Source organism: Struthio camelus, chromosome 1 (assembly GCF_040807025.1).
Source record: "Struthio camelus isolate bStrCam1 chromosome 1, bStrCam1.hap1, whole genome shotgun sequence".
Classification (NCBI taxonomy): Eukaryota; Metazoa; Chordata; class Aves; order Struthioniformes; family Struthionidae; genus Struthio; species Struthio camelus.
Genome location: NC_090942.1, coordinates 49,662,146 through 49,680,759, shown reverse-complemented (window position 1 = coordinate 49,680,759; position 18,614 = coordinate 49,662,146). Strand labels below are relative to the sequence as shown.

General features: G+C 36.1%; 1 protein-coding gene across 9 annotated transcripts in view; it reads left to right on the top strand.

Moving 5' to 3' along the window:
• The window catches only part of POC1B (POC1 centriolar protein B), an 81,497-nt gene that overhangs the window by 38,695 nt on the left and 24,188 nt on the right, over positions 1 to 18,614 (top strand). For 5 of the 9 annotated variants that reach the window (XM_068936917.1, XM_068936932.1, XM_068936906.1 and 2 more), the window contains one exon: positions 18,079 to 18,303. In XM_068936917.1, the coding sequence (XP_068793018.1) occupies positions 18,079 to 18,303 (225 nt within the window). Of the gene's footprint in view, positions 1 to 1,609; positions 1,700 to 2,555; positions 6,179 to 18,078; positions 18,304 to 18,614 lie in introns of those variants that run through there. The other 4 variants (XM_068936925.1, XM_068936958.1, XM_068936967.1 and 1 more) reach the window with 3 other exon arrangements.

Below are 18,614 nucleotides of genomic sequence, written 5' to 3'. Positions count from 1 at the left end.
TGAAGTCCTCACTTCTGAGCTAAAGATGAGGTACCTAAAGAACAGATATTTAAATGCAACCCTGAGTTGACGAACTGGTCAAGTGTTTTTACTTTATAGGAAGGCACCGTCTTTTAATATAAAGGTTTAAGAGCATTAATTACTTTCTCTTTAACTTACTCTTAGATAAACCAGCATCAGAAGTTTCTCATTGGATCATGATTTGGAAGAATAATTCTTTCATTCTTATAAGTATTTGCTATACCTTCTTCCAACTTTTTAACACATCTATTTGAAAGTGTAGGTGCAGATTTCCAGCAGTATTTTTCCAGTCTAGTGTAACAGTTGCAGTACTACCTCCTGCTCAATACTAACAGCTAGTTATAACTATGTATAAAAAGTTATTGTAATTCTTAGCTCAATAACCTTATCCTATTATAGTTGTATTGTTCAGGCAGGTATATATGTATCATGACCCTGTAAATCTTTTCAGCATCTCTGCTTTCTATAGTACATCATTCTATGGTACTTCCATTTCTGAGATCGTACTTGTGTATACGATGTTGCATTTCGGTTTTATACTGGATTTGGATTTGAATGATGTTAGATTACCAAGGAACCCTGACTACTCTAGGTATTAGTTTTTGTTATGTCTCTTCTTGTGTCGTCTGTAAACTTTAGCAAAAGCCATTTCTGTTATTCTTCTAGATCACTCGTTCACTTTACATAAAATTGCAGCCAGAACAGATTCTAGCAGAATTACTAAAAACACCATAATTCTATAGTAATTCTATGGTTTAACTGTTTTTGAAGAAAGACTAACTACATGATTGACTTCATACTGCATTAGAACTTAAGATATGTTGATTAAAATTGTGGCATGCATATTATGGATTAAAAACCATGTGTATTTTTATTAGTTACAGTTTGACTAAGTATTTCATCAGAGAGGTCTCGAGTTTGACAGACCCTTTTTTTTTTTTCCTAAACCTTATTGATTTACTACTTGTTATGCCTTAAATCTTTGCTAGTTATGTCCTAGATCAACTTTTCCATATTTGTCCCTGACATCATTCTCAAGGCAACTGTGACCTATGATCACACAGTTATCCTGTTTATCCTTTCTAAATACTGACGGAATGTTAGCTTCCCCACTCTTCTGGTATTTCTCCGTTATTCCCAGATATGTTCAAAATCAACATCACTGCCTTACCAGTTAAGTTAGTTCAAAGCTAGTGAGTACAAATTGTGTAATCCTAGGTTTAAAAAACATTTGCATATAGTATAAGTTGTTTAACAATCTTTTTTGTTATGGTTGGAGTAGAAAGTAGTTTTCCACAAATACAATTACAGCGTTTGTTATCTTCCTAAACAGGGGATAAAAACACTCTATTAACCTCTTAACAATTTTTTTGCACCACTCAATGTCTCTAGGTAGTAAGTATGCCATTGCTAGGATTTCCTTTGCTTCTGATATTTCTAAACTATAGGTAATCCTTGATCTCCAGAAATAATGTAGCCTGTCTTCTTGCAAATTTATGTTTCATAGGTGATTGTAAGCTTTTATTTGTAGCTTTTCACTTGTTTTGAGGTATTTAAAAATTCTTTTTCTCTTGTATGCGTTTCCTAGTGTCTAATAATGTGTAAACTTATGCCAGAGCCTTTCTCTTAGTGAGGGTGCTTCCAGATCTCTCTCTTCTGGCCAGCCATCTATTCTCAGGTAATTTATACAAAATTAGCTTTCTCTAAGATATGTAATTCACTGTCAGACTGTTTTAAATCTGCAACAGGCTCAAAACTTAAAAATAGTTGTGGGGACAGACAGACAGAAATGATAATCTGAGCATCCTTTCCTTAGGAAAATGGACTAAAATGTCCCTCCCCCCCCCCTTTTTTTTTTTTTAAATTACCGCCTAATTCTAGTGCCTATAAAGTTTTTGCTGATGCCTTCAATTCTCCTAATCAGCAGTGTTTCATCACTTCTAAGTTAAGGTGATTCGTGTTATTCTGCCTTTTTAAGTAGTAAAAGCAACAATACGTTCTGTCTGTGAGGGCTGTAAATCCCTGAGACGGCATGCGGCACTTAGGCCTGGAATGCCAGCTGTTGATCTGGGATTACAGTGCCAACTGCTGGGACTTTGCATTCATTTTTATTGTCATTTTAACATCTCTTCAAGTGTAGAGTGCAGCACTCAGTAGGAGTATATCTACTTCCATCTACTTCCTGACTAGACCCCTTTGTATAATAACTGATACTGTATAACTGATTACACATCAGCTTCTTCATTGTTTAGCTCTTCTATTCAGCTGCAAGCACATAGTATTAATCAAATAAAAAATAATAAAGGAGAAATAACAGTATGATACTCTTGTTTATGTGCCTTTCAACATGGTTGATTTTTACATTTCTCAACTATAACCTAGTGGACAGTATATAATGTGGTTTTTCATTACAGTAATTTAGTGAAGTATTTAAATATTATTAGCATCTTTGTTATATACGTTGACATCTTTATATGCACCTTAACATATTGATCTCACTCTGAGCTTTATTTAAAAATTTTGTTTCAATGCAGTTATGTTCCTGATTCTACTGTAATCCATAGAACCAAAATGTCTAAAGAAATGTACATCACTTTCAAAGAAAGTACCATGCAGCTCTGATCACAAGGAAACACAGACAAACGGCAGAATCTGGGCTACTGTCTTAACAAGAGTATCTCATATAAATGTTGTGCTTTTAACTTGATGGATCTCTAGAGAAGGCCTGTGCTAATGTTGTCTTTTATTGCTATTAGAAATTATTTTCCCTAAGATGCAAGCACATAGATTACAAAGAATACCAGTATCACTATGTATTTTCATTAGACTATGAAAAATGATGCATCTTTTCTACATTGCATGTACAATTCCATAAATTTTTGCGTCTTTCAGGCTGCTTCTGGTCATAATAAAGTACCAAAATAATTTACCTTTCATAAGTGTTAAAAGATCATGTTACTAGTGCAAAAAAAGGGGAGTTGCATATTATTTTTCTTTAAAGATAGTCAAACTAAAGCAGAGAAAGGCTGCAATTTGGTCGTCATTACAAAGCAAGAGGACTTTAATTGGGATCTATGGCAATTCTTAAAAAAATTTTCCTCCTCTTCTGTGGTGACGGATGAGACGCGTATTCCAAAGAAATGACAGACAGGAATAGAATACAAATTTCTGATTTTTCTTTGACTTTGTCTAACAAGAGGAACAGATTTCTAGAATAGAAGTGCAATAGTTTATTGCTATATAGTGACATGAGCAAGCTATATCCCTATGTTTTTCAGTTTTGAGCTGTAGATGTATTTTGGCTTTCAGTTCCACTTGTAGAACATACTGGCATTCCTCTTTTGGCTACCAATGTAATTAGTTGTGTTAAAACGATGTTCCTTTCCACTAAAAAGAAATAATTGTTATAGGTATATTTTTGTGTCAGGACTTTGACGCAACATTCATACAGGAGTATACTGAATTGTGTAGACCTGGGTAATAGCAATTGATATTAAATAGTGTTTTAAACTGTGACAGTTCTGATCTGGATGTCACTAATGCAAATATCGGTCCAAGATACTTACTGTACACTATAGGAGCAATAGGAAAGTGAGCAAGCTGAACAGTGCTTTTGTATATATAATTGTGTTGTCATACTGTTTTCTATTTTGATCATAGAGAATGCTACTGTTAATCAATATTTTAAATTTGTCTGACCATTAAACAACAATAACAACACATGTAGCAGCAAACCTAATTAAATAGGCAATGCATGCAGATTTGCAAGGCTATTTAAGGAATGAATTTATCTGGGTGGATATATGAATAAAATAATACATTGTAATTAGTGGATTTTTAATATTTATCTTTAAAAGATAACGTTTTGTTTAGTGTTTTCCATTTATTTTTCTTACACACACACACACACGCCACACTCTTTTAGAACTTTGCATGTTATAAAGTATACAGCTGTTTTTTGTACTAAAGTAATAAGTTTTAAGTTGTTTCATATACGCATGTGTGTGTCTGTGTATAAAACCTTATTTAACAAATTACATTATTTTCTACCTGTATACATTAAATGATGAGAGATATCGTAATCTTCAGAACTTCTTCCTTGCAAAAGACACTACACATTGCTGAATGAAGGTATAAGCCTTGGTCTTGTTTCTCATAAATTGTATATCTGTTTATATCTTTCAACTTTTCCCATTGTATAAGTTTTCAACTTTTCCCGTTATATAAGAAGTTGCAACAAATGGAATTTTCTTCTATACCAAGAATATGTAATAAGAGGCGAGAGTGATGGAATTTAGAACGCTAAATTGTGAATTTCCAAGGCCACCTGACGAGATTGCTTCCCTTCTGCTGTATTCATGAACTGCTGCTGCCTTTCTGCAGCACTGCAGAAGACGACCCCTGTAGTAATCGCAAGGCAGAGCTTCCTCAAGCTGTGTCAGCCTCAAGAATGTTGTGCTGGTGAGAGAGGCAGGAGTTTGTACTAGTTTCTTCTTGGTGGTGAGGTTTTTTTCCCTTTTGGGTTGGGAGGGAGGAAAATCTGATTGAAAAGAAGTCAGCCCAGCCATGTGACATCATTAAAAATATGAATCAGGATCTTAATTCATAAGACATTCCCATGCAAAGAAATGAGAAAAGAGGGACAGAATTTGGCACAGTCATTACTTTCCTTCTCCACCCTTTTGATCAGCCCAGAATTCTGTATTTTGGCTTTCTTCTAGCATCATTTGTGGAAGTGAAGTAGAAAGTAAAACCCTGAATATTAGCTGCCTATTTCTGTGATTCTGAGAATAATTTTATCTGTATTTAGCTTAACAAAAGTCATTATGGTAGTGGATATGACCACTGTGACATTAAGGGCATCTGTTGAGATAGGGATTCCATTTTTTTACTTGGTTAGAACATGATCCCTTTAAATGACATTTTATCCAGTCTCAAAATATTTGCATTCTGGCTTATTTAAATTTAAAAAGCTTAAAAATAATAATATTTTCTCAGCATGCCAAATGTTGTCAGTTCTAAAAGAAGAGATTATTCAATGAGAAAGGTGTAGACACGCTCATTTACCTGAGAACTGGAATCAGCGATCAAGGAGAGCACTTCTAGTTCTATGGTCCCATGAAGTTTAAAAATAACAAATATTCTTGGAATTGTAATTCATTCAATCTGCCACCATCCCTTCCTCCCTTTCACCCCCACCAAATTCAGGTCAGAGCAGCGTTGCCATTTGTCACGTGTTTGCAGTTAGTCATCTCCGATTGTTTGTTAATTTTTGTCACATCAGATAGGGACAAAATTGACTCAAATACAAATGCCAAGTGACAAAAAGTGAGAAGGTGGATGTTTAAAGTCTTGTAGCTAATGAATTCCTTGAGCAGTGAAACTCACTTCCCTGGGTTATCACAGTGAGATTTTTGATTGAGTTCTGATCTTTGATGAACTGCTAGAACTACAAAACGTATTCTTGTATCAGTAAGGTGGTTATTTTGGTTTTCTTAAGTTCCAACTGTCACAGCGCAAAAGTGGGAGAAAATTATGAAGCATTTCAAAATAAAACTATTATTAGCAGCCTTAATGTTTTAGCTGTAATTTTTTTATCATTGAATTCCTTTTTTTTAATACAGCCAAGCAGAATATACCTACCAATCTTATGTACCAAGACATTTAGCATTTTAATTGGTACTGAACAATGTATGTATTTTGACAGAAGTTTGTTAATAGAACACTAAAATAAATGATATTTCCAGAGTATAACAAGCATGTCAGACCACTGCAAAGTAACGCTTTTTGCATACAATTCTTTTTGTATGCAACGCTTGGATAAAACGCTTTTTGTATGCAATTCTCAAAAGCTTTCTTCAGCTGCCTGATTTTATTCCCGTTGCAATAAATTGTAGAGCTCAACTGACTTAGGGAAGAACAAGGTTATGCTAGTGCTGCATAAGCAATTTTTTAAAATCCTGCCTTTTAGCTAAGCTCAACAGCCCTAAATATTGCATTCACCCAGGCAAACTGGACAGCATGTCCAAAAACAGTGTATTATTAATGCTGAGCACTGAAATAAATCACTATGGACTTTTGGTTCTTCCTCCAGTTATTAAACAAAATCTAATAAAAGCATATAAATGTGGCTTTTCAAATAAAATTTTGAAACTTCTTTTTATCCTTATGAGTGTTTTCTGTGACAATATTGTTAAAATACTTGATGTCCTCCTCAAATCTTCCTTCATCATCTGTTATTAATTTTAACATTTTTATTAATAAAATCCTCAGTGAAATGATGAAGAACAGTGTACCACCCTAGCATAGCACAATGATTTTTGTACAGGGGATTTAAATTCTAAGCGGTAAAATGCTGCTCATCTTTTTTTTTAACAATAGCATCTGGCTCTTTGGCAAAGTCTACAAGCAGTCATGTTGGCACCGTTGGGCTTGTCTTTGGACTCTTGTATGCTGGATTGTTAACTGAGTTTCTAATGCTTTTTACTTCCTGACATTTTATTGTAGATAATTTGAACTGGAGGATATTGTTTGCTCCATAGAAGTGGGAGTAAAAACCCAATGGTATTGTAGATAGCCACCCGGTTAACTGGTATTCCCTTTTGTTAACCCTGCTTTGAAGGGAAGTAAAGTCAAAGCTCACAGATCTCATACAAAAGGAGACTTCCCAGTGAATTTCTGTGTGAATGCTCTGCACCTCCTAGCACCCCCTAATGGGATGCAACTTTGGTTTGTCTATGCAATAAAGTTCTGTTGGCATGAGTTATGAAGTACCGTGAAAAAAATTTTATACCGTATCACTGATGTCCTTATGCTGGCAAAAGCTGTTGATATGGATGTGGCTATACCAGCAGGATGGAGCTTCTATTGGTTTTGCGTATAACCTTGAAAGAAGGCTCTGTGTGTGTGTGTGTCTATACGTATATGTATTTTAGATATATATGTATATGCACATACAAAAAAGCAAAAAGGATGCATCACAAAAGATCTTCAATATCATTATATGTTTCTACTGTAGGGGGCTCTGCTAAGGTAGCAGGTGTCTACATAGCAAGAGAGGCTCTGCAGTATAGACAGCTCCGTGCTCTTCCATAGAGCAGCCTCCCAGCCTTTCTTGGGAATTACCAAACTAGTAAAATCACCAAACAGAGTGAAGTCTGTTCACTCTGGAGCACAGAGATTGCAGTTATTCTCAGCTTTCTGCAAGGTTTAGGAGCAGGTTACCCATGTCCTTCAGTCCTTTTCCTTCTCCTTGTCCTAGTAGAATCTTTCACGTTTTTCCTTTCAATAATATTTTTGTTTATTCTTATTGAGATGCAGTATTTAAGATATAGGCATGTTACTTTAGCTCATCTTATTTAAACACAGTATAACTTGATTAAGGATGGTTTTGCCCTAAAAGTTAAGTATAAGAGACATTATATAAGTATATATTGTAATATATTGTATGTGAATCAGTTTGAAAAATTGAACTTGAGAAAAATTTTGATATGGTTTTCCAGGAAGTAAGTATTCCTTCAGATGGAATACCTTAATTTAGGTTTGTTGAACAATCTTTTTTTATTGTAAATTCTTTTTGAACAATGCCAATGAATATGACAGGTGACTTTGCCAGCTATTTAAAGAAGATAAATGAAGTGCTAGCACATATATTTTTTATGACTCTGCACAATAAATCATACTGTTACCAGGTTTTGTTTCTTTGTAAAGTACAGTTAGATTTATAGCTAGCTATGGTCTAAAGGAGAGACTTTCAATTAGTTTCTTAAGTGGGGGGAAGAAGACAGAAAGAAGTCATGAGTAGGCAATCTAGAAGCACAGCCCTCCTTTTCCTGAGTAGACATGCTCTGGATGAGTATTTTGTGCTCTCACTCACATACTTCCCTAGCTCTCAGGCCCACTTCCATCTGTGTATAAAACACAGTAGTGTTTTATAGCTATTTCCTTCTCACGTGAGCACAGGATGATGAAAGGTATTGTCTGGCTCTGTTCCCCCTCTTCTTTTCCTCCGCTCTGCAATCTACAACATTGCTTCCTACCTCAGATACCCTGAACTTGGCTCCATGGCCCTCTCTTCTATCTCACTGCCAGGTCTAAGGTGACCTGGCTCCTTCTGTTCGTCTATTTGATGTGCTCTGCAATCTGCTACCCTGAGGTATCACACAGCCTTTCTAGCATGATGATACATGAAAAAGTCCAAATTTTTTTTAATATTTGTTCTTATTCATTAGCATTTGTAATATCCACCATAGTAGACTATGCTATTTATGGTATTAGAAAGGAAACCCTGGCCATACAGGGTTTTTCAACTGGTTTCATTACTTCACCTACAATATCTATTTCGTTATGTTGCCTGTTTGTGGTACAAGTATTTCTCCTGCCCTTTTTCAACCTTTCTCTGCCCTAGTGTGACTAGCAAGATCTGCGAGCAGAGTATTTAATATAATTTTTAATAGAACTCTATATGGGTTAACACAAGTCATTACTTGAAACTTTAGGATTAATTTTAGCTATAAGATGTTCCCTTGTATGTGTGCACACATGCAGTCCAAAGTAATTTTGCTTAAATTAAAATTGGCTATTTTATTTTTTGAATTGTGAATAGTGGGAATGTTTCTATGGTTTCATGTTATCTGTCCTCAGTTTTACAGAGCTTCCTACTGAAGCTATTTCCAGATAAATTGAAGATCATTTATTACCTTCCTTTACCTTTGTATCATAGGGTACATGTTGTTATTTTTAGTATCTATGGTGCACGTAAGTATTTTTATAATTTATGAAAGTGTTTGAATATGTCTTCCTGAACTGTTATATTTAGAATTGACTTCCTGGCAGGGAATTTCTCACCTTTAGAAATTGAACCTTTAATGATTTCTGTCTCTGGGATAAGTTAGTTTGTGCAAGGTATTCTTTTCTTTTTTTTCCTTCACTTTTCAGTAGTATTGCTGGCTGTATGAGGAGCAAGTGTTCAGTTTTCTCTAAAGGCTTAAGACCTGGTTGTTTGATTAGAATGTGTTTGAGGGGTTGTGTTCTTCTCTTTCATTTACAAACAGCATAGCTACTGTGTTTGGGTACTGTATTTCATTACAAGGGTTAACTTTATTCAAACTGAGTTAAAAAAAGCAAGATAAGCCCTTAAGAAAATGACATTAAAAAACAGAAGATGCTAATTCAGACACTGATTATGCCAATCTATCGTGTAAATGTACACGAATCCAGTGGAAACAGAGCATAGTTATTCATTTTTGTGGATCCCTTTACAGGCTCAGACTGTGACAGTGCAGGGAACTATTGATATTAGCTATAAACAAATTAACATCAACTGCAGAAAATGACCAAAGTCAAAAAAGTAACTTTTTCTGTATTTAAATAAAGCTTAGACATTACTGATAATCTAAGAATTTAGAAAATCTTCTGGAAGCAGGTTACTTATTAAATTGACGTGCTCAAATATTTGCATACTTCTAAGAGTTTTTTGTTGGGAGATTTTAATAAATTTTTGTATACCTTACAGAAAGCCAAGGTTATCTTTGTTTTTCTATGTCTCATTAACATGCATGCAATATGGAGCAAAATTTTGTTGTGTACTAGCTTATTATTTTATGCCATCCCACTAATGGTAAATTTAATGTAGCTGTAATCCTGGTAGAAAATACATAGAATTGATTAATTAGAGCATAGCTGTAGCATCAGGACTTCAGTTAATTTTGTATTGATATTTTTAAACACAATTTAGCAACTGGTTTTTATTGTACTCTACTGACCTCATGACCTCTATAAACCTTGCTGTCATCAGGCTGAATTTCTTATTTGCAAGACCAAGAAAATGGTATGCTCTTTTAGGTGAAAACGTATATTTTGCTAAGGGAAACAACTGGATAATCATACTCAGTTTGTTGGCTGTGAATTTGTATCCTCCTACCTCCAGTCATGGGTAGGTTCTAGATTAAAGTATGTACTACTTTCAGTGATGATACTTGTGCTGGAGAGAAGGAAACTAAATATTTCCTTGACAGATTGAATAAAGTGCACCTGCATATAGTGCTTTCAATTCAAATGTTTTGTTTTTAACTTGGAGATTCTTTTAAGAACTTGAAAAGTTTAACATGATGAAGAAGCCATAAAAGACTTTGAATTAAATGTGAAATTCTGCATTCTCTGCTGTTCTGAAAGAGTTCTGGTAAGACTAGACATGCCTAATCGAAATTTTTTTTAGATATGCTGCATAATTTATCTGTATTTTACTGCTTGAATGCAAAATTTATATAAAATTTTGCAAACTAAATATACACAGACTACCTCATCAGGTAACAAGATACAGAAAACTGTAGTTTGGCACAAGGCAGTTTTTTGCCATGCATAGCGCTGATTCATTTGAGTGCAAGGGAAAGAGAAGAAGTGAAGAGTGCTGTCATCAGCTCAAACTACGGGAAAGTTTTCTACAGTAGAAAATGATAAAATAGAGTGTGACTTAGCATACTTAAAATTAGTCTAATAGATCAGAGAGCTGTAATTTACGTGGATCACTTATTCACTGAAAAAAATAATTTCAAAGCAGTAGAAGCTATCTGTGAGTAACTGGCCTAGTAAAAAAAAACAGAGAAAAAAAATCCACGAACCCCCAGATGTTTCAACATAGCTTATCCACAATGAACCATTTTAGTTTGAGGGTAGGTTCACAAGATGGAGGAAAAAGCAAAAATAGTGATAATGTTGTTACTTCTCCTGAAAAGCTTTCCCCTTTTAAAAGAAAAAAAACAAAAGCAAAAACAGGAAGTTAAGATTTGGTAGATGAGGGACTACGCTGTTATGCTCTTCGGTCTGTTTGAGCCTAATGCCCTACTTATGACTAATTGTTTGTAGTTGTTTTAATCACAGTATCAGCAATGTTTTAGTATTAGTACTCAAATGTACCATGTGTTCAAATTTTAAAGGATTGTTTTTAAAAATCGGGCCATGTCAATTTTTGTGATTCGTTAGGAAGCTTACCAGTGTCACTTTTTCATTTAAGCCCATCTTAATTGTAAGATCGTTAGGGTATTCGTTTGGAAGCTGTTGTATACATTTTCTAAATTCAAAACCCTTAGAAGTTTGAAGACTAAAGATTTTCAGTCGAGTGACATAGACTTGGATTTTTTCATATTTTTTGCTTTGAGGAATTTTCTTTCCAAATGAAACTGTGCTCAGGCATCTTTATATATGGATACATTTTACTCAATTTCTGTCCTTCTGTATCATGAGGTGAAGGGACAGGGTGATTCAGTGGTGGGTTTGTTTTTTTTTTTCCCCTATCTGATCTGTGAGAGTTTCATGGGAAAACACTTGGGAATATGCAGGGGTGATGAGGTTATGTGTAAGCATTTTTCACAAATTCATTAAGTACCACCCACAGAGTTTTGGCTATTTGCTTGACAGAAAACAAAGATGAGCAATTATGGTCTGCTGTTTATGACATCATTCATAGGCTAAATTTAATTTTCTACTGAACATCCGCTTGGTAATGTCATAGTAATAACTTCCTATTGATTAATTAAATCTGTTCCTTTTCCTCCTTATTTGTAACTGACATGAAGTTGCCCGAATGTTTGTCTATTTTATTACTAACGGTCTCTGAATGGAAGCACTGTACACATTTTAATTTTCTTTTTAGCTTTGCTCAGAAGTAACAATTTAAAATTGATTGCCTTATTCAAATTTATTGTCTCAAAATAAGCTGTAGCTCTGAAGTCTTACAGAGAGTTTGGGTTTTGAGCTGTAAGGCTCTTTTACTACATTGCTGGCAATAAGTCGAATATTGTTTATGAACTGGTAATATTTAGAGTACTTTAGAAAGGGACTAGTGTGAAGGAAAGGGAACACTTAATTCATTAAATGATTTATGTAAAAGAGACTGTTAGGCAGAAAGAATTCCTTTAAAAAACATTTTAATAAAACAGCGTTTTATGTTGAATGACAGTGATGGGCATAAACTGATAGGTATCCAAAAGTAAAGGAAGTCTATTTAGACTAGTGTCACTCCTTTATAACAAGTTTTTGGCATATGAATGTTGCTTTAGATTTCAGCAGTTATAGCCCTTTCACTGAGCTGGTGAAGACTGTCGCTTTTATCACATTCTGGATATTTGTAAAGATTTTAAATGCCATCAGATATTAAGTATGTACTTACATTCATGAGGTATCAGGTTTATATTTAAAAAACTTCTAGTACCTGAATTTACAATCATCTGGGCACAACTTAAATGTGTTGGAAACTGTCTCATGTCGTTTATCTCTTATTAATGTTGAAAGTTCTATTATTTTCTGTATTTGATCCTTTCAGGTTTGACAGATATTGAGGTCTCTGCCTTATTTATGTAAGCCCTCCTGTATCACATCATCCCTTTATGTCTTTGAGTATATAACAGAAGAATCATAATTTCCTGCTGAACCCACAAAATTACAGGGAGACTTTTCTAATACGCTGAATTGGCAATATTGGTGTCAATTTACTGAGCTACAAAGCATTTTTCACAGCCTGTTTTTCTGATACATTGGATTTTGGACCACTGTGCAGTTTTACTATACGAAAAAATGTTTGGGGAGATTTTTAGTTGCTTATTATTTGTTCTGTTTACCCAATTTGACAGCTTTCCTACTTGGGTTGAAAGGATCCATTTAGTTTGGCTTTCATAGCAAAATTTGTAATCAGTTTGTGGGAGTTTAAACTGGAAATCTCTACTTTATTTTCAGTCTGTATACAGCTGGCTTGTTGGAAAAGAAACTGAGAAACATCTACTTCAAAGTAGAAATATTTTTAGAAAAACTTATTGATGTCTAATAATGTCAGATTGTTTTCCTCTTCTGGTTCTAAAAATATCCATTAGTTTAAATTAACTTTAACTCTTAATTTAAAAATTATCTGTTTATAATTTGAAGATGAATACCATTAAGTATTAAGTCTATTTTTGATTATTTTTGAGTACTTGGGAATTAATAGATTATCCCAAGAACACTGACTTTGCAAAGCAGTAAGCCATAAGGAAAGTCAAAGAATATTGATTGAAGTTTAAATACGGTTACGTCTGTTTTAACTGTATTGTCTAATTAATTGTATTGTTCAAGCAGCAAGAAGATGGATTTACTTCTCAAAATATCGCTTCAAATAACTCTGAACACTAGACAAACTAAGCTAGTTTTATTTCCAGTGGTTTTATTGGTACCGGTTCTGGAGAAGATATGGGCTCCTATCAGTCTTTCTTGCACTTCTGGAGTTCACAACTTTATTCTTCTATGAGCTAATAAGATGTGAGCTGGTACAACAACGCTTACCTCAGGTGGAATACTTCTAGGATCCCTGGCATGTGTTTCCCTGAATCTTTCAGGAACTTAATCACTTCTGAGACCTGTACTTCTCCATCAGATTTGATGAAAATCAGCAGCAGGTGCCAAAATTTTAAGAGGACACATGCGGGTGTACGCAAAGAATTGCACAAGCTTTACATCATTAAGAAATCACAATACAAACAAATTGTTCCACTCCCAACTGGTGATTTTTCAGTGATGTTTTAACGCTCATCAACTGCCTGCATTTCATAAGGCATGTCATGCCACAGGTCTGCTTGACTGCTGCCATGCAGAATATATAATGCTCTGCCTGCCTTTCCCTAAACATGTGTATCTCTCCTACCCTGCCTCCATTTTTCCTGACGTTTACTGCGACTTAATCAGTGAGCCTACTACCTCTGTCAAATTTAGCCAGTACTAGCTGAGATTTGGAAGCTACTGGGCAAGCAGTGAAGTCTTACAGATAAAAGCAAGGTTTCTGTAATCTCAGTCTCTTTCAGTAGAAATCACACTCTTCTAAATGACTTTCCTGTTGTAGTTAAATATGAGGATGTTGTTCCTTGTAGTTTGAATAGGTTGTAAGACAGGAGTCTCTTAAATGTACGGCAACGTTTTTCATTAACAGTTTAATGCCAAAGCAAGTTTAATCTTTTCCGTGTTAACCAGCATTTGGGACTATCTCCACTTTATGAGTTAGTAAGCATGCCGAAAAGCTTCATTAATCCTGTTTTCCAAGGACCTCAGATGTAACTTGATAAGTCAGAAATTACTCAGTGAGTCTGAGCTCTTCTAGGATATGAATGAAGGGTGTCTCACATACCTAAGTCTACAAAGAGAAGATGTGAACAGTCTTAAGCTGCAATACTCCTATATACTTTGTACATCTAAAAAGGTATGGTGTTACGTTGTAAGCCAGAGTCTGAGATATTCAAAGCACATTCTCTTGAGGGCTTTTAACACACTAATGCAAGGAGCTAAAGCAAAGTACAATTAAATGGGAAATTCATATTTTTTTCCTGTCTACCTTGTCCAAAAATCAAACGGTTAGTATTCTATTTTATTTTGTGCTAACAAGCAGCTCCTTCACAATATATAATTCTTTGGAATGAATTGAACTTGACATCACAAGCTTTTCATATTAAAAAGAATTTGAAATTCACGGTACCAGAGAGAAAGAGGAGGGCTAGTAATTAGATTAGCTAACTAGGAATGGAGAAGTTTTGGATTCCAGTCCCTGCTCTTAAGGACTTTATTAATTTTATCCACTAATTATTTAAAATAAAATATAAAGCTGCTAATGGGAACAGAACTCACCTGCTCCTGACAGAGCATCCTGACCATTGAATGAGAGCTGCTTTCTGTTGGTCTGGGCCAGATTCTAACAGCATGGCTGTAGAGAGGACCCTTTCTTCCACGGTTTCTCACCCTTAATAGGTAACAGATTAGCTGACAAGGCACCGTGCCAAGCCATGAGTTTAAATCACCTTAGACTGAGAAGGGCAATTCTCTGTAGCCTGAGGAAATATTTTAATCACAGAATCACAGAATGGTTTAGGTTGGAAGAGACCTCTGGAGATCATCTAGTCTAACCTCCCTGCTCAAGCAAGGTCCTCTAGAGCATATTTCCCAGGATCACATCCAGATGGGTTTTGAATATCTCCAGCGAAGGAGACTCCACTACCTCTCTGGGCAACCTGTTCCAGTGCTCTGTCACCCTCACAGTGAAGAAGTTTTTCCTCAGGTTTAGGTAGAAATTCCTGTGGTTCAGTTTCTGCCCGTTGCCTCTTGTCCTGTTGCTGGGCACCACGGAGAAGAGGCTGGCCCCATCCTCTTGACACTCCCCCTTCAGATACTTATACACGTTTCTGAGATCGCCTCTCAATCTTCTCTTCTCCAGGCTGAACAGGCCCAGCTCTTGCAGTCTTTCTTCATAGGAGAAGTGCTCCAGCCCTCTACTCATCTTGGTAGCCCTCCGCTGCACTCTCTCCAGTAGTGCCATGTCTCTCTTGTACTGGGGAGCCCAGAGTTGGGCGCGGTACTCCAGGTGAGGCCTCCCCAAGGCTGAGTAGGGGGCAGAATCACTTCCCTCCACCTGCTGGCAACACTCTGCCTAATGCACCCCAGGATCCCATTGGCCTTCTTGGCCACAAGGGCACACTGCTGCCTCGTGGTCAACTCGTTGTCCACCAACACTCCCAGGTCCTTCTCTGCAGAGCTGCTTTCCAGCAGGTCAACCCCCAGCCTGTCCTGGTGCATGGGGTTATTCCTCCCTAGGTGCAGGACACTGCACTTGCCTTTGTTGAACTTCAGGAGGTTCCTCTCCGCCCAGCTCTCCAGCCTGTCCAGCTCCCTCTGAAGGGCAGCACAGTCTTCTGGTGTGTCAGCCACTCCCCCCAGTTTAGTGTCATCAGCAAACTTGCTGAGGGTGCACTCTGTCCCCTCCAGGTCACTGATGAATACATTGAACAAGACTGGACCCTGGACTGATCATTAGGATGTTCCATAAAACAGCCCTGGATGCTTAATGTTAGATGAAATCTGTAGTTTAATGTCTAAAACTCTTTGGTTTTGACATGCTCCAGCATTAATACAAATCACTAGTGGATTTCAGTATGAGCTAGATCAGACCTTCAGTAATTACATGCTTATTTTATTTGTGTAAATCAGTCACCAATCACAGAAAACAAGGCTGGAAGGAAACTGGAGGCACCTTCTAGCCCACTCACCAGATTCTTTCGTAATAATGAAATCAATGCAAGTGACATATTGCCAAATACCATGGTATTATCAAACCTTCAGAAGGGTTCCATATGATTTTGTAGAGTGATGAGATTAAGGTCTGAAATGTATATATGGATATCTGCCACTATTGCTACAAACCCCATGCTCTGCACTTGATGGGTCTCGCTTCAGGGCCGAGACCTGTGCCTGCAGAGTTTAAGCCCACAATGGAGCCTTAACCCAACATGTCAAGACGAGTGGTAAGACCTTCTTCTCTACCCCCATCTTCCTAAGATACAAAACACTCTTACCCCAAAATAAGCTGTACATTCAGCCATTCCCCTCTCTAGACTCACAAACTTCCATTGACTCTGTGGCTGGTACTTGTGCTTTGCTCTTGTGCTTTGCTGGGAAAAATTAAAACTCTGACTGGTGGATGGTGGACACAACTTGCCTTTTGCTCAGTCCTCTCCCAATGATGGAGAATGAAGGAAATGCATGTAGCACTACCCCAGCACTAGGGAAGAAAAGACTTTGAAGGGATGGCACTGAGCAAGACACACGAATAGTATTGTGGATACTGCAGCAGTATCAGATCCTGCTAATATTGATATGATTTAGTATTACATGTATTTAAAATTATGATACTACCATAGTATTTTACCCATTACTATCTGATACTACCTGGTTCAAAGGCAGGGTCAACTGTAGATAAATCATTCTTGACAGAGAGTTGTCTAAACTGTTCCTAAAACCCACTGGTACTGGTGACACATCAGTGTCCTTAGGCAATTTTTAAAAGGTTTGCCACTAATTCTACCTAGCAATTTAAGTTCCGCAAGATTATTTCAGAGATTTAGCAGGACTTTTTTTCAATGACTCACAATGATTTTAAGAACTTCCATTTGAAAATCTGTTCAGCTTTACAACATAAATATTGTAGGTATTTTCTAAATATTGTGTATTATATATACATCAGATAAGACTGTAAAATTTCATCTTTCTGTAGCTAATGGATACTTTCATCAGCTGTCAAGAAATTTCAGAGAGACTGTTGAGCTGTAACTGCTTAAAAGGTTTATTGTGCAGTGGTTGTGGGTATTACAAATATAATTAGAGATAATAAAATATGATTACCTCAGATTATTTTGATTTTGGTTTATTTTTATACTGTCTTAAGCTATAAGAAGTTTTCAGAGAAATCTCAACAAGCCATTATTAAGTCAGGTAAAGTTATGAAGGGCCATGTAGTGAATTAGTGATGATTTAACCTTTACTGACTCAAAAGTGCCATTAAGAACTTGGAGGCACAAATGAAAACAGAAGTGATTGGAAAGACCGTGCTCTTTCACTTACCCTGAAGCAATGTTTATACACATCCACGTTATTTATCTCTTAACTTTGCACTGTGTGGGTCTTCTCAGTAGTTTCCTCCTCCTGTTCTCTGGAGGAATTGGCTTCTCAAAAAGAAATGTAACTGAATAAATAACTAAAAACTATTTAATGCTTTTTATTTTCAAAGAAAACGACATATCTTTTACCACTTCATACTAAATAAAAGTTTCATATTATGATGTTGGAAGGAACCCTTGTGATCATCTGTTCTAATTTGAAAGATGTGATCCATATGATTGCTGTGAATGAACTTCTTTATGAACTAGAGCTATCTTTTGGAAGAAAATTCCGGTTTGGTATTTATTCAAGCTTTAAGTTAAGCTCCAGTAGTAAAGCATTTAGTTCTTCAGTCATATGCACCTGAAACATATTCATGTTGAAATCATTTGTAAAGACTGCTGAGATTTCTCAGTACACCATGAATATTTATCGCCTCATCCATTAAAGCTGAAATTCTCTCCTAGGTCAGAATGAACTGAAGTGTTATGAATCGGACCTGGTACAAGAAGCAAATCTGAAGGCAGTTGTGTGTTTTTATGTATGTGTAAATAGATTCTTATAACATTTTAAAAATAGATTTTTCTGCCTGTTTTCTTGCATGGTTCCAATTAAATGAAGAGGAGGGGAGCTGGATTTTCAAATGGTGTTTTTACATTCAAGGATGATATCAGCAGTGAAGAGTCGCAGTATCCCTCTGCTTCAGGCTTGGCTACAAGTCCCAAAAGGAAATCAGAGAATGAAAGTGAATCAGCTTTGCGTAATGTGGAGAAGCAAAGAGGCATCTCTCCATCCCTGGCTAATGCTTTGGAGCACATAGTGGAGCAGCTGGATGTTTTAACTCTAGTAAGTATGCAATAATAGATAATACTCACTGTGGAGAATGATAATTCTGTCAATGGACAAAAAAATCCAGGAACTGTATTCATAAATGAGAATATTAAAGTCTATGGGGTTATTTTGAATGGTTAGATAGACAAGTGACTGTTTGGGGTTTTTTTTCCGTTCAGAAAATATTAATTTTATTGCATTCCTTGAAGTGAATGCTTCCTGCTTCATAATCGCAAAAATTACTGGTATGTTTTTAACTCTGGAGGGAAAAGGTTGGTATTTTTCAATAGGGAGATCTAGTGTAGATTTACCAGGAGCCAATCGTT